We start from the raw sequence: 24291 nt of genomic DNA, 5'->3' as shown, positions 1-24291 counted from the left end.
ATGTCACAAAATATTATTCCTCTTGATTTTTCACCTATGAAATGTGATAACCAGTCTTAGCTGTGGGCTATACAAAACCAGGAAATGTGCTGGATTTGGTCTGTGGAATTTATTTTCTTCTGTTTTAGAGGAAGATAGTGTATTTTGGTCAAAATAATAAATGTGGACTGAAATTCAAACTTGACTTTACATTTCATCTTTGCCCATTGATAGCAAAGTAACTTTGGGTGAATACTTAACCTCCTCAGCCCTCCTTTCTGCATCTATAACATGAGGACAATGATACAGCTGTGATGAGGATAAGCTTAGAGAGCATATATGTGACATAGTTTACAATCTAGCTTTCTATTTCCTGAAATAGCTATCTAGTATAGAGCCAAAGAGGTAATTGAGTAAATTAAAAATTTATTTGGAAAGCTCTAAAAATAAAACCCTTGTATAAAATGAATATATATGTGTATATACAGTTGACTACAATTTTAGCTTTTCAAAGCATGAAGTTCATTTATTTTTAAGTATGTCTTTATTTTAGAGAGAGAGGAAAGGAGAGGGAGAGAGAGCTAGAAATATCAATGAGAGAGAAACAGTAGCATCAATAGGCTGCCTTCTGCATGCCCTCCTCTGGGTATTGACCCCGCAACCCAGGCATGTGCCCTGACCGTGAATTGAAGCAGTGACCACTTGGTTCGTGGGCGGACACTTAACCACTGAACAACACCGGCTGAGTGAAGTCCATTTTTTTTAAAACAAATTTGCTTAGTGCATGTGTTAAAAAATACTTAAGTTCCTTATAGTGATTAAAAGATTCTTTAGTGATACAAGTTATAATTTTATATAAGAAGAGTTTTATATAAATATACACATACATGTGCATAGGTGTGACACACATAATCCTATGGACACATATGCCTATTTTAATTTTGATAGAATTAAAACTATGAGTAGATATTTGCTGAGGCACCTCCCAGGTCTTTGGCAGGGCCTTTTCAACGGAGAGACCCTGAAGCTTAAACTTTGGAAATCCCTCCTCTGCCTCTTGCTATTTCACTGTAATTAATTATAATAGCTATCATTAAAATGGAGGTCTGGCAAGGGTGAATATTTGTTCTTAGAGCTGCTGTCCCTGCTTCCTTCTCTCTTTCCTTTCCTGTGGTATGGATTGACCAGCAAAGAAGAAAAATGAATGCCTTTTGTTTATTTCTCTTTTGGACTCTCGCAAGATTGAAACAGCATCTTGATTATTCTCTACGGCCCTGCCCAGGCTGTTCTCTGTTCAGAATTCAAGGATGTTCATCATTAACACACAAAAGAAAGAGATTAAGAGATCCCTCATTCATCCCTCCAAGGACTGCAGAAGCTCCAGAAGCCTTCTGAACTCTCCAGATTTCCAATCTGCCCATACAAATTGTTAGCAATTTTAAACAATTTAGAATGATTACTATTTTTTGAAAAAAAAAAATTGATATTCTTATAGGATCAACAAATTACTTGTGACACACTTCTCAATGGATTAAAACAACAAATAATGTCAAAACTGCTGTTTAATATCAATTATCTAATTGAGCCCCAAATATTTGAGAACTATTGAGGTGGCTACAGCCTCCCATGTACAGATGAGAAATTTCTGACACGGCCAGGATTACATAAATTAGTGGCAAGACCTGAGATACACCACTTGTCTGATTTTATGCTGATTCTTTTTCAGGATCAGCTTTGCTCTAAATGTGTGGGTTCAACCTTGATCATAGCACATGGTTGGTGAGGACGAAACTGATAAAAGAAGTTTCAATCATATAGCAAAGTGTGATAAAGTCTCTCTTGTTTTTTTTTGATGTGAGCATGTTCAAAACTCCTCATATCAACTCTTCTTGCTTGTAGGGACAGAGTTGTAGCTGTGACTTTAGGAAATATGCCTAATCTGCATCCACTTCAGTTATGTCACAGTTTGTGATCTGTGCAAAATAGAAGAAAATAGCAACATGTTAGCTGTTTTGCTGTTTTCTTTGCAGTAGGTATACACTGATGAAGGAATAGATAGACTTTTCAGCTGCCTCTTAAATTTCTGTTCTTTTTCCAGAGTAAGTAAAAGGAAGGAAATAATAAAGATTAGAGTGGAAATAAATGACTAAGAGGCTAAAAAACCTCCGCAACAATATAAAAGATCAATGAAACCAAGAACTGGTTCTTTGAAAAGATAAACAAGATTGATGAATCTTTAACCAGACTCATCAAGAAAAAAAGAGAGCGGACCTAAATAAATAAAATTGAAAATGAAAGAGGAGAAGTAACACCTGACACCACAGAAATACGAAGGATTGCAAGAAAATATGAATGACCTCCTGCCAACAAATTTGACAGCCTGGACAAATGGATAAATTCCTAGAAACATACAACCTTTCAAAGCTGAATCAGGAAGGATCAGAAAACCTGAATAGACCAATTACAACTAATAAAATCAAAGTAGAAATAAAAAAAACTCTTACCAATTTAGAACAAATACTCCAAAAATGTTGGGAAGCATAAGAATTGGTTGGAAAGTTTGTAAGGAGGACATTCTGAGAAAAGGGAAGTGTGTGGAAGGCCGCCTGCCCTGTTTATGGGAATTCTGACTTAGGGGAGACTTAGGGGAGTGCCGAAGGCAGCGCCCCAAATTATTCCCTGACCTTTCTAAACAAGCCTGTGTACATGCAGACCCCCAGGTGTTTACTGGAATCCTTATGCTTAATCCCTGTGTGCCCTTTCCTAGAGGACAATGTAAACACATGTGTCTTCCCAAGATTATAAGCTGTCCTCGGGCTACATCGAAGATCCATTCCTATGGTGAGCGACCTAACGCGATTTTCGCTGTAAGTCGGAACCCACCTACATAAGCACTTATGTCACTCACATGGAGCACATACACAGCAGTAATGAAGTGAAACAGTAAAAAAAAAATTAAAAGAAAGGTAATTCCTGACCTTTACTTGTGGTAAATAAATAATAATAAAAAAAAACATAAAGCACATATGTACCTATGTGAAAATGACGGAACTTTTTTTTATATATAAATATTGTAAGTGGAAGATGGCGATGTAACCATGAAACGACGTACGTCGAGTCCAGTGTAACCCGAGGACTGCCTGTACTCACCCTACTGATTGTATCTAAAGAAAAAAATTCTAATAAAAGCCTAAGGAGGCAGGAAATCAAGGCTGCTTGGCTCCTTCCGCCAGGCCGTCCCTTAGCCTTCCCCCTACAGGGAAACCATGTCGGAGTAATCTGTTCATCCGTTGTTCAGGGGCTGTTGGTCATCCCCAGCACAAAAATGTATATGGAACCACAAAAGGCCCTGATTAGCCTCAGCAAGCTTGTGAAAGAAAACCAAGGCTGGAGGTATCACATTACCTGATATCAAACTATACTAGAAGGCTATAGTAATCAAAACAGAATAATATTGATACAACAGGCATTTAGATCCATGGAACAGAATAGAGAGCACAGAGATAAACCCCCACATTTGTTGTTATTTAGTATTTGACAGAGAGGCAAGAATATCGAATGGGGTAAAGACAGTCTCTAATAAATGGTGCTGGGGAAATTTGACATGTACATGCAAAAAATGATACTAGCTTATCAACTTATACCATACACAAGAATAAACTCAAAATGGATTGTAGACTTAAATGTAAGTCAGGAAACAAAAATCCCATATGTAAAAAGGCAATAAAATTTCTCAGGGCAATATTTTTGCAGATATATCTCCTGGAGCAAGGGAAACAAAGTAAAAAAATAAACAAATGGAACTACATCAAACCAAAAAGCTTTTGTACAGCGAAACCAGTAACAACATGAAAAGGGAACCCACTGAATGGGAGAACATAATTGCCAATGATCTATCTGATAAGAGGTTAATTTCAAAAACATATAAAGAAATCAAACAACTCAACACCAAGAAGTCAAACAACCCAATTTAAAAAATGGGCACAGGACCTAAATAGACACTTCTCCAAAGAGGACATGCAGATGGCTAAGAGACATGAAAAAATGCTAAAAGTCACTAATCATCAGAGAAATGCAAATTAAAACCATAGTGATATATCACCTCAGGCCTGTCAGAATGGCTATCTTCAATAAATCAATGAGCAAGTGTTGGTGAGGATGTGGAGAAAAGGGAACCCTTGTGCACTGTTGGTGGGAATGCAGATTGCTGTAGACATTGTGGAAAACAGTTTGGAGTTTCCTCAAAACATTAAAAATGGAACTGCATTATGTCCCAGTGATCCTACTTCTGGGAATATATCTGAAGAAACCCAAAACACTAATTTGAAAGACTATATGCACCCCTATGTTCATTGCAGCATTGTTTACAATAGATAAGATCCAGAAACAGCCCAAGTGTCCATCAATAGATGAGTAGATGAAAAAAGCAGGAGTACATTTACACAATAGAATACTATTTGGCTGCAAAAAAAAAAAAAAAAAAAATTACCTTTTGGGACAGCATGGATATACCTAGAAATTATTATGCTAAATGAAGTAAGTCCATCAGAGAAAGACAAATATCATATGATTTCATTTACCTGTGGAATCTAATGAACAAAATAAAGTGATAAACAAAATAGAAATAGGGGCATGGATACATGGAGCAGACTGACAGATAACAAAGGGAGGGAGTTTGGGGGTCTGCATGAAAGAAGGTGAAGGGACTAAGCAAAAACTAAAACATGTACACATAACACATGGATACAATGGTCTGGTGATAGAGGAAAAGGGGGTTGGGGGGTAGATGGAGGTGGGCAAAGGAGGGGTGGGGGAGAAAAGAGCCTGTACTTCCAATAATTGGCACACAACGCAATGTGCAGATGATGTTTAGTTGAGTTCTACACTTGAAAACTATATGGTTTTGTGAATTAATGTCACACCAATAAATACAATTTAAAAAATTGTGTTCTTGCCTGGCTGGTATGTCTCAGTGGTTGAGTGTCCACTCATAAACCAAGAGGTCACCAGTCAATTCCTGGTCAGGGCACATGCTTGGGTTTTTGGCTTGATCACCAGTAGGGGGCATGCAAGAGGAAGCCGATAGATGCTGATGTTTCTCATTGATGGTTCTATTTCTCCCTCTCCCCTCCTCTCTCTATAAAAATCAAAAAAAAAAAATGTGTTCTTTTGTTACTGTATTTTGAAAATATACAATATAAATCCTATGTAGGTTGTTAAGGCCTTAAAATTTACTGAATGGGGATTTTAATACTATTTTTGTAAATACAATTTGAAATATTTTAACAAAAGTATAACAAGTAATCACAGGAATTTTTTAAATTGAGAGTTATTTTTCTTGGCAGTTGATTTTTCAAATTAAAAGTTCAGCTACACTGTAGAATTAAACATTTGAAGTTGGGATCATCATAGCTATATTGCCTATTAATTTTTTTAAATTGAGTAAGAATGGCAGATTGATTTTAGTAAAACCTCCATATTTAAAACCAGAAATTTATGAAGTTAAAGAAGTTAATGAGCTAGAAATAAAATAAATGTCTTTACATGATATATGTTGCTTTGACATGTGGAATTTTCCTTTTTCTTCTTTTTTTTCCATTAAGGAGTTTAAGTTGAAAATACCAATGAGCTGAATCTTCAAGGAAATAACAAATTTCCAGGCAGAAAATATTTAAAACACACAAAAACACCAGCATCTGCACATATATTTAATGAGAAATTAGTCTACTCATGAAAATTAAATCTGTTAGTCCTGGTTAAAATAATTCTCACTATTGCTTTTTAAGGGTATTACTATGCATGATGGATAGAGTTCAAGAAGTTCACTTTAAGCTTGTAAATACGTTCACATTATTCCTTACTAATAAAAAGGTTTCTCATTTGAATATAACTTTCAATATTGAAAATATTTGTAATTACCAGTAATTCTTGGCATGTCACAGCTTGGTATTTTGGATGAAAATATTTTTCTCTCTCAAATATTTTGCACAGTGACATAAAAACAGGCAATTCTATGAAAGTTCCAAGAGTCATGGCTCTTAAGGAAAGAATATGGCACTTCCCTCGTCTGCTATTCAGGGATATGTCCACTGGGTCACACGTAACAATTGTCTGCAGAGATCAGTTTCTCCACTTTTTCCCTTCAATGAGTACAAATTAGAGCATGAAAACTTCAAAATACACTTTGAAAATCTATTTGCTGCAATAATTCTACCATTTTCCTTTTTCAATGTATCACATTTCAAAGTATTTTTATGTAAATCTGCCTTAATTAGTTGTTGATTTGAGATAAAGTCTGACTAAACATTAATTTCTAACCACTTTCAATTTTTGTTCGCCAGTAATTTTACGCGGATTCCACATTTAGCAGGAACAGAACAAAACTTTCAGCTTGCAAAGCAAATTCAATCTCAGTGGAAAGAATTTGGCCTGGATTCTGCTGACTTAGCCCATTATGATGTCCTGTTGTCCTATCCAAATAAGACTCATCCCAACTACATATCAATAATTGATGAAGATGGACATGAGGTAAAAAAAAAAAAAAAAAAAAAAAAAAAAAAAAAAAAAAAAAAAAAAGGTTAAGAAAGAAAATCCCCCATCTATTTTTTCAAATACTTCCTATGAAAGAATGCACTATACATCTCTAGTTATTGATAGAAATCAATATTATTGAAACTGGCAAATGATGCCTTGAATATTTCATTACCAGTATCAACTTTCTTATGCTGTTTGATTTTAATGCTGATGTTGGAAAGATTCTGAGAAATTGATATTTGGTAACAGTTGCTATTTTCTATTTTTTAGTATTGTACACTAACTTAAACTATGAGATAAAATTAAGCTCCCAAGCAACTAAAATTGATACATTTCTGAGAGGTTCAGACCATAAAAGATACTGCCCAGGTTGGGGGTTGCTAGGAAAATCAGAGACCCAGGGTACAATTTGAGCCAGAAAGTTTTTATTGGTTCTTAATGATTATGTCTCATATGGTCATATGGTCATGTGTTCAGCTCCATACCCAGAACTCAGATGTATTTGGAGGGAAAGTCTATAGCATATCTAGTATAAAGAATTTACAATCTTGTTGGCAAGTTAGGGCACATACTTAAAGAGAAGACAGCCCTGGCCAGTTTGGCTCAGTGGATAGAGCATTGGCCCATGGATGGAAGGGTCCTGGGTTTGATTTCAGTAAAGGGCATGTACATTGGTTGCAGGCTCTATCCCTGGCATCGATGTGTCTCTCTCACATCAATGTTATTCTCTCTGTTTCTTCCCTGCTCTTCCATTCTCTCTAAAAATCAATGGAAAAAATAGCCTCCATTGAGAATAAACAACAAAAAAAGGGAGGGAGGGATGGAGGCAATCCACATAATTGAGCTATTTCTTATCATGAAATATATTCAGTATGAAAGCTCAGAACTCATATATTCATTGCTAGTTAGCACACCTTAGTTTTAGAACTACCATACGTAACTAAAACAGTCCTCTTCAATCCAGATAGCTTCCTTTAGTTCTTTTCTTAGCTGGGGCTTCTAAATTATATATAGCTTCAAGTTTGTTTAGCTTGATTAGTGATCAAGCTTGATCAATATTGATGTTAAAAATATACATACGCTTAAATCTCTATACTGGTCTAACAAATTTGGGGATTGTTTATGTACAATCAGGAAAATAGCTAACTTCTAGTCCTGTTTTTCCTTCGTTAACTCCCAATTTTGACTGTAGCTTTGCTTTTGTTATTCCATTTCATTATTTTTGCCATTACAAACATTTATGTAAGTCCTAAACCCTGTTACATAATATAAGCATATCACATAGAAGTTTCATTTTGGAGGTTTTCCTGAATGGTGTTAGTTGCCTAAAGCTTCTTAATTTTTTAAAGTTATATCACTAGTTTATTTTCACTTATGTTGTTTAAAATTTATCTTTATTGTTGAAAATATTAAAGATGTCTCTCTCTTTTTCCTTTCCCATTGACCCCCTCCACCCAGCACCACCCCCCGCCCCCCGCCTTCCCAGACCTTCACCACACTATGGCTATGCAAATCCTCCTATATAATAAAAGCCTAAGATGCTAAATGTCCAGTTGGCTGATCATCCATTCAACCAATCAAAGCGTAATATGCTAATGATATGCTAAAGCTGCTCAACTGCTTGCTATGACATGCACTAACCACCAGGGGGCAGACGCTCAGACCAGTAGGTTAGCTTGCTGCTGGGGTCCGGCCGATCAGGACTGAGTGAGATGGGCTGGACATACCCGGGAGCCCTCCCATGGTCCTTCCCCAACTGGCCAACCTCCACATCCCTCCCTGGCCCCTATCGTGCACCAGTGGGGTCCCTCGGCCTGGCCTGTGCCCTCTCGCAATCCGGGACCCCTCAGGGGATGTCAGAGAGCTAATTTCAGCCCAATCCCACAGGCCAGACCGAATTTGTGCACTGGGCCTCTTGTATATAACAAAAGGCTAATATGCAAATTGACCAAACAGCATAACAACCAGTTGCTATGACAAGCACTGATCACCAGGGGGAAGATGCTCAATGCAGAAGCTGCCCCCTGGTGGTCAGTGCGCTCCCACAGGGGGAGCTCTGTTCAGCCAGAAGCCGGGCTCATAGCTGGTGAGCACAGTGGAGGTGGCGGGAGCCTCTCCTACCTCCACAGCAGCGCTAAGGATGTCTGACTGATGGCTTAGGCCTGCCCCCTACAGCCTAAGGTGTCATTCGAACATCCCCCAAGGGCTCCCAGATTGTGAGAGGGTGCAGGCCGGGCTGAGGGGACCCCTCCGCCACCCCCCACAAGTGCAGGAATTTCGTGCACTGGGCTTTTAGTGTGCATATAAATTCCCTGGTTAATCTCTCCTCCTGTCCATCCCCCATCTTCCCTCTGGGATTTCTCTATTTTCATTTATGTTTTGAACCAATTTACACCTGCACATAAAGAATTACATAATCACATAGTTCTCCAAAGTGCCTTGCTTCCTTCCTAGTTCCCCCTTCCCTGAGGCAATCACTATTCAAACCTGAGTTGATTCTTTTGATATTTACCACTGTTTCCTTAAATAGTATGCTTATATTGCTTGTGTTTCAGATTCAGGCATAATCTTTTGACATCCTGATAGTTCAGCTCCATTTTCCTCCCTCTGTCCTAACTACAAACGCTCTTACTGTCTTCCCAGTAAGGGGAGAGGGAGAGAGAAAGAGAAACATCCGTGACCAGAGGGAAACATTGATTATCTGCCTCCTGCACGGCCCCAACCAGGGATGGAGCCTGCAACCCAGGCATGTGCCCTGACCAGGAATTGAGCAGGTGATCTCTTGGTGTATGGGTCAACGTTCAACCATTGAGCAACACTGGCCAGGGCAAACTGTAACTTTTATTCTCCTCTGCAACACAGACAAGTTGCACCTCCCACAGGCAACAGATATTAGTGTTTTGTAGATTCCAGAAATATTTTAAGTATATATAGACACATTCTTTTACCTTTGTTTATGTAGATATAATATATAATATAAATTGAACTACATATTGACTGCTTTATCATAACAAGTAAATAGAAATTTGTAAGCCAAAATTTTTTTAGTTATGCTCAGAATAGTTAAAATTATATTAGTGAATTTAAGAAAGTGAACAATGTTCACTGGTATATAAGACTATATATATGACCTTTGAAAAAGTCACCCAAAAAAGTTATTTCCTTGACTTTAAAAAACTTTTTGTAGTTGTTAGGATAACTCATAAATGCTTTGAAATCCGCTTGCTCAGTAGTGCTATAAAACTGAAGATTAGTATAAAGGCAAATCAAGTGAGACAAGCTTGAATACTCCCTTGGCTGAAAGACTTGCTGATGTAGTGACTTCGTTTCTAGATGGATTTTTATTGCACTTTAGTATATTTTCTTTTATAATCCTTCCCAGTGATTCAGATGAGTTTGCTCCCTTTGTGGGTACAAGAAAAATTATGAGAAATATGGAAGATGTGAGGATTTTTGGAGGACAGTAGTTTGGTTTTATGTTGGGTTCTGTCAGCCTCAGGAGAGGTAGCTTACTAGTGCTCTGGTTAGTACAATATGTTAGCCCAGATTCACTCCCCAACTCCCATCACCCTTTGTACTGCTGCACTGGCAAAACATTCAAAAGAAGTGGTGATAGCAGATATCCTTGACTGGAGGGAATGTTTTAATCATTAATTTTGATATTTGCTGTAACTATGTTAAGTAGGAATCAGATTTTTCAAATTTCCAAACTACGAAAAGACATAAAACTGATATAATTAACCTATCAAAAAAAAGAAAGAAAGAAAGAAAGAAAGAAAGAAAGGAAAAGAAGCATTAGGGGAAGAAAAGGGAGAGTAAAAATCATATAATAAAAAGATGTAAATGACCTTACATACTGTGTATCAGTAACTACAAAATCATATAATTAGGAATTCTCCTGGGCAATTTATTTCCCCTCTACTGAAAGCCATCACTTTTTGTAGGACAGGTTTACTTGTAGTTTATTCTCTTTTTTTTATTGTTTAAAGTCTTACAAATAGTAGTACATATGTCTCCTATTTTTCCCCATTGACCTTCCCCCGGCCTCCCGTACCCCCCCACCCCCCGTACATGCCCTCACCCCGCCCCCCCCCAGTGTCTGTGTCCATTGGTTATGCTTATATGCATGCATACAAGTCCTTCTGTCTTACCCCCACTCCCCAACACTTCCCAGCCTTCCTGCTGTAATTTGACTGTTACTTCTAGTTTATTCTTAACTCTAAAGGATGTTGCTTTTTTAAAAAATATATTTTTTTTATTGATTTTAGAGAGGAAGGGAGAGGGAGAGAGAGATAGAAACATGAATGATGAGAATCATCTATCGGATCGGCTGCCCCATACTGGGGATGGAGCCTGAAACCCCTACATGTGCCCTTGACAGGAATTGAACTGGGGACCCTTCAGTCTGCAGGCTGATGATCTATCCACTGAGCTAAACCAGCTGGGGCAAGGATGTTTCTTTTTGAAGACCCAGCTTTATGCAGAGGTCTCCTGTTACACTCTATTATTTGGATGGGCTCCGGACTTGTTTTTTAATGCCTTTGCCCTCCCATAGAGTCCCAGGCTTTGATAGATCCAGCTAAGGGAAAAAATGATTTTATTGCTCATCTCAGAATTCCTGCTTTCATGTTGTTCTTTAGCTTCTAATTCTTTCCTAAACTTTTTTTCCACCCCCCAATTCACTTAAAAATATAATACTTTATGTTTGGTTCAGTGTTTTAAATTCTTTTCAGAGTGAATGTTGTTTATATATCTAGATACTATCAGATATAGATCTCCCCCCCAATGTAATTTTTGTTATCGAAGTGAACTTAATATTTAATGTGCTCCTAAGTTATTGTCTTTGCATTGTTCTAAGTGACTATGATTACCATACAATGTTACTTTTTATTTTTAGAATAAAATGTTTCTCCTAAAACAAAAGCTGGTATATATATAGATTTTCTCAGGGTCTATAATTTATTCATCTCATAAAAGCCTTCCATAGCTTCCAGCATAGTGCTAGGTGTTTGATATGTATTCTCAAAACACTGAAGGATTGATTAACCCTCTACTGACAAAAAAGATAATACACGGTTATCCTTATTTAATTGTAGAATCCAAATTTTACCTGATTTACTTCTGATTATTCTATTTCTCTAGATTTTCAACACATCATTATTTGAACCACCTCCTCCAGGATATGGAAATATTTCAGATGTTGTGCCACCTTACAATGCTTTCTCTCCACAAGGAATGCCAGAGGTAAAAATCCAATCCAATAAAATAATAATAATAATAAAAAGAACCCAGCCCCCCCTCATACATCCAGGCAATCATTAAGGGGGCATTACAAGGTTTTCTGATATAATCCAAATTCATCCTTTTCCACATTTAGGAAACTGGAATTTCTTACTAAACAAAGGAATATTGATGATTGTGTTCTTAGTGCTTTTTAAGATAAAATTTGCTACAATGATGTGCAGAAGTCAAATGTACATTTATTGACTGTTGACCAATGCCTATACCTGTGCCATTCAAACCCCATCCACATGTAGGCTATTACTTCCAAAAGTGCCTGTATGCCCTTCTCAATCAACTCCACACCCCGAGGCAACCATCGTTCTGATATGTTTGCCACTGTTGGTTAGTTTTCCCTATTCTAGAAACTTACTTTGAATGAGTAATTGATATTTTATCTAATGATATAATATTGGAAAAAATTTCCCTAAAATTAGCACATAAACAGAATGTTTGCAATTATTTAATAATTTTATAATTGACATGAGATAAAAATAAGGAATATAACAGTCAGCAATATTGTTTCTTAAGTATTTGTTATTCATCTCATATTGGTTTAAATATTGCAAATAACTTCTAGTTTTTTCACCTATTTGTTACTTACATTGCCCTTTATTTAAAATAAATCTTTAGTTTTGATATTGTATAATTGTTATTTTTATATAATTTGGATCTCCTTTATTAATCACTTCCATTATTTATAGTGATATGTTTGTATAAGTGGAATATAAAAAAGCACGAATACATCTTTATTATAAAAATAGCATAATATTACCAGATTGGAGTTAAATGTGTGTATGTGTGTGTACACAAATGATATATAATAGCAAAAAATATAACAAATTTAATTTAAAATAGACATAAAAATAAATAAAATGGCCATAAAATATAAAATACACTTTAAAAATCTTAAAGTTAAATGAGTATGAACTAGCTGAAGAACACTGAAATTTATTGAGCAGTGAAAATATTATGTATAAAGAAACATTGTATTTCTGGATGGAAACACAGGGTTATAAGGAGGAAAGTATACCCACATTAGTTTGGGGTTTTACTGTATAATCAGTAAAACTCCCTAAATAATTTTGAACTTTGACAGAATTATTCTATTCATAAGAGAGCCATAGAGATTATTAATTCACATTTTTCAAGTATACATAAGCTATTCCAGATTAATGGGAGGACCAAAGGAGCATGTGATTCTTCTTGGGACTGCTGTTTGTGTTCAAATATTAGATGAGTTTGCTGGCTGGTATGCCTCACTGGGTCCCCTGTAACAGCCTAAAGGAGTGTTAATTCTTTTAAAATTATGTCTGTTTGTCTGTAGGCTTAAGGTATTTCCCGGTCAGTAATTTTGGATCTTCATCTGAATCCTCTGGAGTATGAAATTCTGGGTTTTGCTTTAGCCTATTTGAAATTAGCAATTTGACAATGTCCATAAAATGTAGTCTAATTTAGGGGTTCTCAAACTTTAGCATGAATCAGAGTAATCCAGAGGGTTTGTAAAACTCAGATTCTGGTCCCTCCCCCCTGAGTTTCAGTAGGTCATAGGTGAAGGTTGAGAGTTTGTTCCCACGGTCTCAGGTGATGTTGATTCTGAGGGTTCAAGAACCATGCTTTAAAAACCACTGGTCTTGCCTCCGAGTTTTGTGTTCTATTAACAGGAGCAGAAAGATGGACGCTTGAAAGAAATGGAAAATTTTAGGCTAACAGTGCAAGATTGTATTTATTCCCAGTCATAGAACAATGGTGCAGTGTAAATTTTACAAGGTCATTGTCTGAAAACAAAGCTTTTTTCTAATTCACAGTGGCAACTTGCATATCTAGAACACTGTTTTCATTTTCAAAGTCTACTGTCATTTTAAAACTACTGTCTTCTTTAGTCCCTTCTCTATTATAATTTGTTTTGTGAAAACTGCAGATTTATCAAAAGATAGCCAAAATTTACAGAGATTTAAAAAAGTAGTCTTTAAATATGGATAAATTTCAGGTAGGATGCTTACACTAAAACAAAATTCACTAAAATCAAGTTGCTTCATTACTCTGTAGTCACAATTAGAATAAGCGTGAACTCCAAAGAGGCCTTACAGTGATAAATCAGACATACAGAACTATCATTAATAGTGCATTAACATTGCTTTGATATTAGGAGAAATAAAAGTAATCCTTTCACCGAAGCAAAGATTCAATTGCCACCTTCTCAATAGACTTTCCTTTCCTCTTTTTATTTAAAAATGGTCCTGCCCGAGTCCCAGTTCATTGTTTGCCTACTCTATTTACATTTTTAAAAATTTCTCTACAGCAACTATCACCTTTTAATATACTGTGTCATTTACTTAGTAACTTTATTGTTTATTATCTTATCTCTCCTTCCACATGCATGTAAGTTCCTTCAAGGCCAAGAACTCGACATATCTCTAATTCCTAGAACTCTACTGAGCACATCATAAAATCATATATATATCTTCCACAAATTTGTCAAGTCTTAGAATACCCTTGGAAACGACTTCATTTGAGTATCTGTTATAAATATGTTGTGCATATGCCATGAGAAATGTAGTCAAAGAGGGAAACAAAGATGTTAGAAATCGTCTAGGACAGGGGCTTCAAGCGAGAATGTGTGAAGGCTTTCCAAAGGCAGGCAGGGGACCATTTTAAAGAGATGAGTTGCGTCATCCATTTCTCAGTGTACTCTCTGATGGAAGCGGGAACTAGCCTGTGCTGAGATCCTGCTGGTCCTCTGTCACCATCTCCTTATTTACAGTCATTTTTTTCCTCTTAATAATGAAAGACATCACCCACCCGTTCTAAAACAATATAAAGCATATTTTTGATTTGTCAAAAAAAAAAATCCCTGCAGCTCCACACAAAGAGATGGTGGTGCAAGATTCTAACAGCTGGCTGGGTAACAAATGATTTGACAAATCAAATGATTTGCAATGGAACAAAATTAAAGCTGAGCCTAATTGAGTTTCCTACTGTTATCGTTAGAATTCACTTGGATGATAGGTCAGTGCATGATTTGGGGGTTATAACTTGGAAGGAATGTAAGTAATTTAGTGAAGGTTTCATGACAAAATTTTTTCATTCCTATCCCAAGGTTTCCGAGAACTTTTATCTAAAAACAGGAAATGTGAACAGAACTGATGCTGAGTCCTGTCTCATTCTAGCCATAGTTTGTTCATTCACAGATCCGTGGCCTAATTTTTAATATTTCATAGCGTCAAGAGATATTTTTCAAGTACAATTTGGTGCTTAAGTACTATTTGTAAAAAATTGTAATGATGTAGCTAGACTCAATTAGATACTACTATTATTATAACTTACTTCTGGAGAATTTTCATTACACAGATAGCCTGTCATAGGAAATACTTTTTTGTTGTTTTGTTTTGTTAATCCTCACCAAAGGATATTTTTCCATTGACATTAAGTAAGAGTTGGAAGGGAGGGTGGGTGGGGGAAAAAGAGAAAGGGAGAGAGAAACATCAACGTGAGAGAGACACATCCACTGGTTGCCTCCCCCCACGCACCCTGACCTGTGCTGGGGATTGAACCTGCAACCTAGGTATGTGCCCTTGACTGAAAATCGAATTCTCAACCCTTCGGGTGTGTGCCAACGCCTAACCACTTCCTAACTCTGGCCAGGGAGGCAATACATATTTTTAAAAATTCAATTTACATGTTAATCAAGGGAAGTTTGCCAGTGATTAATAAAAGACTCTCAAGCCTACCCAGAGACTGAAGTGGAATTTAACATGCTAGGTGTTAATTAGGAAGTGTTCTCTTGGGATCGATATTTTTGGCAGGGAGGGGAAGGAAGCTGGATTACGCAGAGGGAGAAGTTTCACCTCAATGTCAGCTCACGGACACCCTCAGCTGACATGACGAGCAGCTCTGGAGTCAGAATTGCCCATCATATTGGTCCTGGGTTGGACTAAGATGTCCAGGTCTTATCACTTCCATGTCAATCAGTCATTAAATGTGTTGCATTCTAAAAAAAGGACATGACTTTAAGCAAGGTGGCTGTCTGTAGCAAACCTTGAGCAAGGGGCTGACACCAGAAGGCTGCCTGCTAAGAGCCTTCCCTGCAGCTGGAGCAAGAATCTCTCACCCAAGGGAAATCTGGCAGCACATGCCAGTGCCCAGCACAGATACATTTTACTTTAGATGAGAATGTTTTGGGGGAAGAGGGACAGAAGTTCAAGGGGAAAAACAATGATAAAATTCTGACAAAAGAGAATAGTGTATTTCTGTATTTTTAAAATGATGATATTAAATAGTAAATCATAACCGTCTAATATTTTTGGACACAAAAAGTGAGGAAAAATTTCTTGAAAATGTTAATACTTATATACTGAAAATTGCATCATTTACAACTCCTTAAAGGTATGATAACAAATTTTATTTTATTTTAAATTTTTTTTATTAAGTTATTACATATGTGTCCTGATAAAAACCTTTAGATGCCAACTTAAAAATATTGTATTTCAAAGTCAGTATAGGAAGTGGTGAGCAAAATACGTTTGAAGACTATTGATCTAATCTAATAGACCATTTTATAAATGAGAGTCCAGTCATATGCCACTTGGGACCTGTTCTGGGAAGTGCATTGTTAGGCGATTTCGTCACTGTGTCAACATCATAGAGGGCACTTACACAAGCCTGGGTAGTGGAGCCTATGACACTCCTAGGCTATATGGTATGTCTCTGCTGTCTACGCTGCCCCTGGTTGACCGAAACATCGTTATGTAGCATGTGACTATATTGAAACTCAGAGATGTTGTAAGACTTGCACATAATCACACTAATGATAAGTGATATTACCTGACCTCTGACCTTTCCCCCTTACCTGGTGGTTGTAAAGACCCATTAAGCTACCGTTTCTGAATATACTCCAAAGAGAATAAAGCTCTCCTCAAGGACTTCTTAACCTAAGGTGTCTGGACTCCTTTAAATTGCATGCAGCAATGTGTATATGTATATACATCTCCTTCCTGGGGAATACTTCTATGGCTTTATAGCTGCTATGGAGGAGGCAGATAAATTAAAAAACAAACAAAAAAACTTACTGTTAAGTTCCTATGTCTAATCCAGCTAATCGCCTTCTGAATGCAAGTTCTTTCTCCTTGAATCTTTTATCTGAGGCTCATGCTTCTCTGACCCTCCTGCGTGCTCTTGCTCTTCGCTATTTTAAAAGATGTGAAATGGTGCAGAGCAAGTTGCTTGTATTCAGTTTTGCTTGTTCTAAGTCATGCATGATCTCAACAGGGTGATCTAGTGTATGTGAACTATGCACGGATGGAAGACTTCTTTCAACTCGAGCGGGATATGAAAATCAATTGCTCTGGGAAGATTGTTATTGCCAGATATGGGAAAATTTTTAGAGGAAATAAGGTAAAAATCTCCTTTTTGTTCTCCACAAATATAAAGTTACGTTGTGTCATATGTGTAGAATCATATCCTTAAAATTTTTTGAGGATTATGATCCTCTCATGTTCTGTAACATGCCCACTTTATAGTGAGGACACCTCTGCTAGCTCATAGACCGGGTTTTTGTTTCTTTATTATTATTTTTTATTGATTTCAGAGAGGAAGGGAGAGGGAGTGAGAGATAGAAACATCAATGATGAGAGAGAATCATTGATTGGCTGCCTCCTGCATGCCCCCTACTGAGGATTGAGCTCACAACTTGGGCATGTGCCCAGACTGGGAATCGAACCTGTGACCTCCTGGTTCATAGGTTGATGCTCAACCACTGAGCCATGCTGGCCGGGCTGGACAGGGGTTTTGAGGGGCCATTGCAATGTGGCTAGTGTGATAGATCGATCAGGGAGGATAGAGAAGATTTTTTCCATGCCTACAAATTATGCCTATGGTCTACAAAGAAGTATGTGTTGGATTTGTTAACCTTTATTTGGCAACTTTTATTATAATATTAACTTTGAAATTATTTACTACATTTAATTTTAACACATTGCGGACCAGTAGTTTTATTGCTAGCTTTACCCAGTGGCCAGATAAATTTCTATTGAATGAGTACAAAAAACGTTTTACATAAATGTTAAGGGAATGCTTTAAAATTAAATATCCACTGCATTTCAAAGGTATGTATTACATGTTCTTACAAGCTAATATCTTTTTTAAGAATTCCCATGATTGGCCACAGGCCTTAGAACAGAAAACACGAGAATTCTCGTGATCCATCCACAATATGTTAATATGAATTGTTATAGGTAATGTTAGAAACCAGTATCAACACTAATAAAAGAGAAAAATGGTAATTGGCGTAGGAGCTACCCTTTTCATTGGCTAATCAGGGCTATATGCAAATTAACTGCCAACTAAGATTGACAGTTAACTGCCAACAAGATGGCGGTTAATTTGCATATGTAGGCACAATGCAGGGAGGCGAAAGGGAAAGCAGGAAGAAGCCCCCTGCCACTGACAGTGATTGGAAACCCAGGGGGGAGCTAAGAGCTGGAGGGCAGGGCAAAGGTGGCCCTGGGGCCGCCTTTGCCCTGCCCCCCAGCCATGATCGGAGAATCAGGTGCCTTTTCCGCCCTGGCCAGTGATAGCAGGAAGTAGGGGTGGAGCCAGCGATGGGAGCTGGGCACGGTCGAGGCTGGCAGTCCCAGGAGCTAGGGGTCCCTTGCCTGGGCCTAAAGTGAAGCCCACGATCGCGGGGCCGCTGCAGCTGCGGATCCCCGCTGCCCGGGCCGGACGCCTCAGCCAGAAACGTCCTGCAGGGGCACCCCCCGCTGCCACTGCAGGTCCCCGCTGCTTGGGCCGGACGCCTAGGCCAGAGGCATCAGGCCTGGGCAAGGGGCCGATCCTGCGATTGGAGGGTGATGGGGGTCAACGCCTGAGGGCTCCCAGTATGTGAGAGGGGGCAGGCTGGGCTGAGGGACACTACCCCCCACACACACCCAGTGCACAAATTTCGTGCACCGGGCCCCTAGTGTGTATGTATGTGTATATATATATATAGCAGTTTTTAAAGTTATGATCACTTGACTTGTTGTATATATATGTATATTTACATATATATATATATTTTTTTCCTCTTTCATGGGAAATTAAATTTCAAAGGTATTCCTTTCAACCATAGAATAAGTGGGAATCTGGCGGGATTGTTGTGCTTTTAGACTAGTGGAAGAAAACTGCAAGTACTTGCTACCACTAATGGGTACATTATCCGCATGTGCTCCATTTAGGGCTAACACTTAGAGCCTGTCGTAGGATGGGGGAAAGCCAATTCTCTGTGAATTATTCTTTGTTGTTGGTCTAACGATAAAAGATTAAAAATAAAAAGTTTGGTTACTTACTTAAGGATAATTTTGAGAATTGATATCACCAGATTTGGAACAACCAACCTGAAGTAAGAGACATTGTGTTTCACAGGTTAAGAACGCCCAGCTGGCGGGGGCCAAAGGAATCATTCTGTACTCAGACCCTGCTGATTACTTTGCTCCTGGGGTGGCGTCCTATCCAGACGGTTGGAATCTTCCTGGAGGCGGTGTCCAGCGTGGCAATGTCTTAAATCTTAATGGTGCAGGTGACCCTCTCACACCTGGTTACCCAGCAAATGGTGAGCAACCAGGCCCTCATTATCATAGGAAACTTAACACTTTATGAAAGGACAACATAGCATGTCTTCTTCTTATTCTCTTTGCATCTAAGCAAAAAATTAAAGAGTTTTGAACTCTGAATATTATCAGTTCAGTTCCCTTATCTCTTGTTTGGAACCCTTGGACCTGATGGGTTTTGGAATTCAAACATTTAAAAGTAATACGGTGCATATACCATACATTGCGTAATACTCAAATACAGGCTGGGACAGTACAGGAAGCAAGCATATACATAGTTTTGCAGCAAAATGTATGAATAATCACACCAAGCTGGGTTAAAGTAGTATGAGTAGCCTGTGTCTGCTTACATCAGATTTTGCTGTCAGAGGAAATTACGTCAAATCGGCTTGTGTTGCCAAGTGACTCTCCTCCAAATGCATGGTTTTCACAGTTTTGGAATTTCACAATCTTGGACAAAGGATAGTAGAACAGAAGTTCAGTACCCCCCGAAACGAGACATTTAGAACACAGAGTCCAGAAAATGCTTTATATTGCATCTTTGCCATATAAAGACAACAGTGATAACTTTCAAGGAGTGTTTCCTAAAGGCCAGCTCTTCACCTGCGTTAAAAATCCTTCAAGCGTGGTAGTATTGTTCTCTCTATTTGGCAGAAGACGGAAATGAGGTTAGGAGTAGGAAGCAGTGTGCCCCAGATTATGACACCACTAAATGAGGAGTGGGGGTTCAAAGGCAGGCAGCCTGGCTCCAGAGTCCACATGCTTGTCTGGGGCTGAAATAGTTCCCTGTACAGCTGTAGATCATTAACAAAGGGAGCGAATTCATTTGAATGTGCTTAGTTTGTGTGGTTTAAAACTAACTGAGGTATATAACTTGAATAAAATCTGTTGCCAAGTGTCTGGTGTGTTGTTGTTTTTTAATTCTTTACCAAATTGTAGATTCCTCTAAAGCTTACGTCCCTTGACTTTGTAAATCACATAAATATACTGGGACTTATGTCACCCTCTAATTTAACATGATATTTTTTTAGGAAGGAAAGTCATGTTATTGAATTCCCATTTCTTTTTTAAAAATATATATTTTGACTTTTATTTATTGATTTGAGAGAGAAAGAGAAACATCAATTTGTTGTTCCACTTATTTATGCATTCATTGATTGATTTCTTGTATGTGCCCTGACTGGGGATCAAACCCATAACCTTGGCATATCGGAACAAAGCTCCAACCAACTGAGCTACTTGGCCAATGCCTGCTCTATTCTTTAAAAATTTTATTATTTATTATGGAACAGTTCAAACATATATATTATACATAACATATAACATATAATACATGATAAGAGATAATTATCAACAATTGTTAATCTTGTTTCATCTGTTCATCTCCATTTATTTATTTATTGTAAGAATTTTAAAACAAATGTCACGTGACATATTGTCATTTTACTCATAAAAAGAAAAAGATTTTGCCATCATGTGAAGTTCTCAGTGGATAATTTAAAATTTTGGAGAAAAAAATTGCTTTTATTTATTTTTTTAATCTAAAGAAATGACAGAATGTATGTTTCTATTTTGAAGTTGAGTTTACAAGCACTAAAATTCACAGACCTTTAGAGTTCGGTTCAATAAATTATAAAAATTGCATACATCTATGTTACTCAATATAAAATAAAGAACACTTCCATGAGCTCAGAAAGTTCTGGTTGTTTTTATAGTACCCTCAGAAGCAGCCACTTTCTGATGTCACCATTGGTTAGTTTGCTTGGTTTGGGGCTTAATATAAAATGAATAAAACAGTATGTAGTCTTTTATGCCTTGCTTCTTTTACTCAGTATAATGATTTGAGATTTATCCATGTTATATTAGTAATTTGTTCCTTTTTTGTTGTTGTTGTTAGTCATCACCCAAGGCTATTTTTTTCCATTGAGTTTTAGAGAGAGTTGAAGTGAGGCAAGTGGAGAGAGAGAAAGAGCAACATCTATGTGAGAGAGACAAATCAATTAGCTGCCTCCTGCATGCACCTTGACAGGGACTGGGGTGGAACCCACAACCCAAGTTCATGCCCTTGATAAGGAATTGAACCCGAAACCCTTTGATGGTCAGGCTGGCGCTCTAACCACTGAGCAAATGGCCAGGGCAGTAATTTCTTTTAACAGCTGAGTAGCATTGTATTGTGGGACTATATTACAGATTATTTATTCATTCTCCTGTTGACTGACACCTGGACTGTGTCTAGTATTTGGCTAAGATAAATGGGGCTTTTATGAGCAGTTTTGCATGAGTCTTTTTGTGGAGATACGGTATGTTTTCATCTTTTTGACTGAGAAACAGAAATCCTATGCCATAGTGCACATTCCTGTTTAACATTGCTTTTCAAAAGAGTTATCCAGTGTGACTGCACAATTTTACACCCTCACAAGCACTGTATGAGAGTTTCCCCCACCCCCATTCTGGCTAACATTTGAAATTGCCTGTCTTTTTATTTCAACAATCCCAGTAAATGTAATATGAAAATATGTTTAACATGACTTACAGAAAATATTTTGAAAAGGACTGACTTTTTATTCTTTCAGAATATGCTTATCGACGTGAAATCCCAGAGGCTGTGGGCCTTCCAAGTATTCCTGTTCATCCGATTGGATACTTTGATGCACAGAAGCTCCTGGAGTAAGTTTGTAAGAAACAATCAGATGGCGTACTTCTCTTTATTCTCTTTAAAGTCTTCAACTTTTACACTTTTATCTCCATTATTTGATGTTGAAATTCTCCGAGGTGGGTGAAACACTTAATTGTATCACCATTTTATAGAGCAATGGTTCTGTTCTGGAATGTACTTTACATATCAGTATGTCCTCTGTGACAGCCATGAAAATGAGCCTTTGGGGTCTCCAAATGCAGGGAGCATAACTGATCAATTGCTCCAGCCACTGTGCCTTGAAATGCATCACCCTGTTTGGGTCAGGGCCACGCTTCCCACAGCTGCTCCCAGTCAGTGCCTGAGTGCCTCAGGGATGCTAAACCAGGCCCATTATGGAAAGCTCCGGACTCTTCTGATGGGAAATTTTGGCCGAGGACGCCCCAATATCCTGGCTTAACTCGATGCTACCACCCAGCACTCTTTTCTTCTTCTCTTTCTTTTTACCCCGTATCAGACCTGCATAGGAGTCCAATGGCTTTCTCAGTCTTCCCTACATCCCTTGCTGTTTTCCTCAGGGGTCTCTCCACTAATAAATCTCCTACTCATCTAATCCTCTTACTGTCTACTTCTTGAGGACCTCACTGATAACATTTTCCATTTTGTTTTTCTTTCTATTCCTCTTCCCTCTATGCTTTCATTATTGAAATGCCTCCAAATGTGTTATTGCTTAACCTGGCATGGGGACTCTTTTTCCTTTCTCCCCCTGCTTTCTCCTTTCTGCATGTCCCTCTTCTTCCTTGTCCTTTAGGACCGGAGAGAACACTGACTTCTGAAAGTAGAATTGCTACCACAGTGTCTGGCCAGTTAGTCAGTTGTCTGGCCAGTTGTCTTTGAGTTCAAGACATTCTTGATCATTTTATTTTAGAGACTATAAGAAAACCCTATAAAGCCTAGTGCTGTGCCCTCAGTTTTTACAGGTGAGGAGGCTGACATCAGAGAGTTGGAGGGATCTCTCCAATTTAAGGGCACATTCAATAACAGCACTCTGGTCTTTTTATCCTTTTACCTTAGCTTTACCACATGGATAAGGATTCAGGGTTGGGTACAGATTTTTAGGGCAACATAGATTATGCTTTTGTCTAAATATGTTTATAAAGTCTACATATTCATGGTATTTAAAAGATAAAAGTGAATAAAATGAAAGCGATTTTAGCATAACTTCTGATAGTGGAAAACTATAAACTACACAAATCTCCAATAATTGACAAGTGGTCAAATACCTCACAGGCTATGATAGTACCGGAAGCCATTAAAATGCACATTGTACAGGAATACTTACTGATGTGGAAACATGCATATGCTATATTATTAAGAGAAAAAAATGGATTTCAAACAATGTATAGTATAATTGAAATTATGTAAAAGGAAATACATTGATACAGTTCAAAATTCAAAGGGGTATACAGTAAAAAGTTTCCCTTTTACCCATTTCTACCCCAAAGGTATTCAATGTTATTAGTATAGAATATATCACTGTAGAAATATTTATGTATAACCAAGCATGTGTATATATTCTTCACCTGCCTAATATAACATCTTTTGAATACTTAATTCTTTTCTGTTTTGACTATTGATTATGCTTTTTTGCCAATGTAAAAATGACTACTCATGTTATTTGATGGTTTGTATGTAAAATTGTATTGTATGACTTTGCTGTGTTACCTAATCTAAGCCTCAGGCTCCTCATCTGTGAAGTGGAGATGATAGCACTGACTTCATAAAAGTTGTAGTAAGGATTTATTTTTTTTAAAAGATTTTTTAAAGAGAGAGAGAAACATGGATATGATAGTCAAACATCCATTGGCTGCCTCCTGCATACTCCTTATCCCCCTACAGGGATCGAGCCCAAACCCAGGCATGTACCTTGACTGGGAATCGAACCAATAACCCTTCAGTGCACAGGAAGATGACCAACCAACTAAGCCATACTGGCCAGGCCTGAAGTAAAGAGTTAAATGGCATATTATCTGCAAAGCACTTTGCACTCTTGCTGACTCATAGAAACTATTATGGACACTCAAGAAAGCAAGTTTATTGACATTTTAACTTGCAACTTCAAAATTACCTTCAGCTATTAATACTTTTTTGTGTTCAACAGAAAAATGGGTGGAACGGCACCTCCAGACAGCAGTTGGAAAGGAAGTCTCAAAGTGCCCTACAATGTTGGACCTGGCTTTACTGGAAATTTCTCTACACAGTTAAGAGCCTCCTTTT

The 24291-nt window shown here is 37.7% G+C and overlaps 1 protein-coding gene across 4 annotated transcripts in view; it reads left to right on the top strand.

The window, feature by feature from the left end:
• FOLH1 (folate hydrolase 1) overlaps nucleotides 1-24291 on the top strand; it is a 48172-nt gene that overhangs the window by 3192 nt on the left and 20689 nt on the right. For 3 of the 4 annotated variants that reach the window (XR_009454382.1, XM_059708185.1, XM_059708184.1), the window contains exons 3-8: nucleotides 6321-6507; nucleotides 11656-11757; nucleotides 17062-17187; nucleotides 19195-19381; nucleotides 21953-22046; nucleotides 24176-24274. Coding sequence is in view for 3 of the 4 variants with exons in the window: in XM_059708185.1 (XP_059564168.1) it covers nucleotides 6321-6507; nucleotides 11656-11757; nucleotides 17062-17187; nucleotides 19195-19381; nucleotides 21953-22046; nucleotides 24176-24274 (795 nt within the window). In the remaining variant the exon portion in view is untranslated. The remainder of the gene's footprint in view (nucleotides 1-6320; nucleotides 6508-11655; nucleotides 11758-17061; nucleotides 17188-19194; nucleotides 19382-21952; nucleotides 22047-24175; nucleotides 24275-24291) is intronic. The other variant, XM_059708186.1, reaches the window with a different exon arrangement.

Source organism: Myotis daubentonii, chromosome 9 (assembly GCF_963259705.1).
Source record: "Myotis daubentonii chromosome 9, mMyoDau2.1, whole genome shotgun sequence".
NCBI lineage: Eukaryota > Metazoa > Chordata > Mammalia > Chiroptera > Vespertilionidae > Myotis > Myotis daubentonii.
The sequence above is the reverse complement of the archived record's forward strand: the minus strand, read 5'-3'. Positions and strand labels throughout refer to the sequence as shown.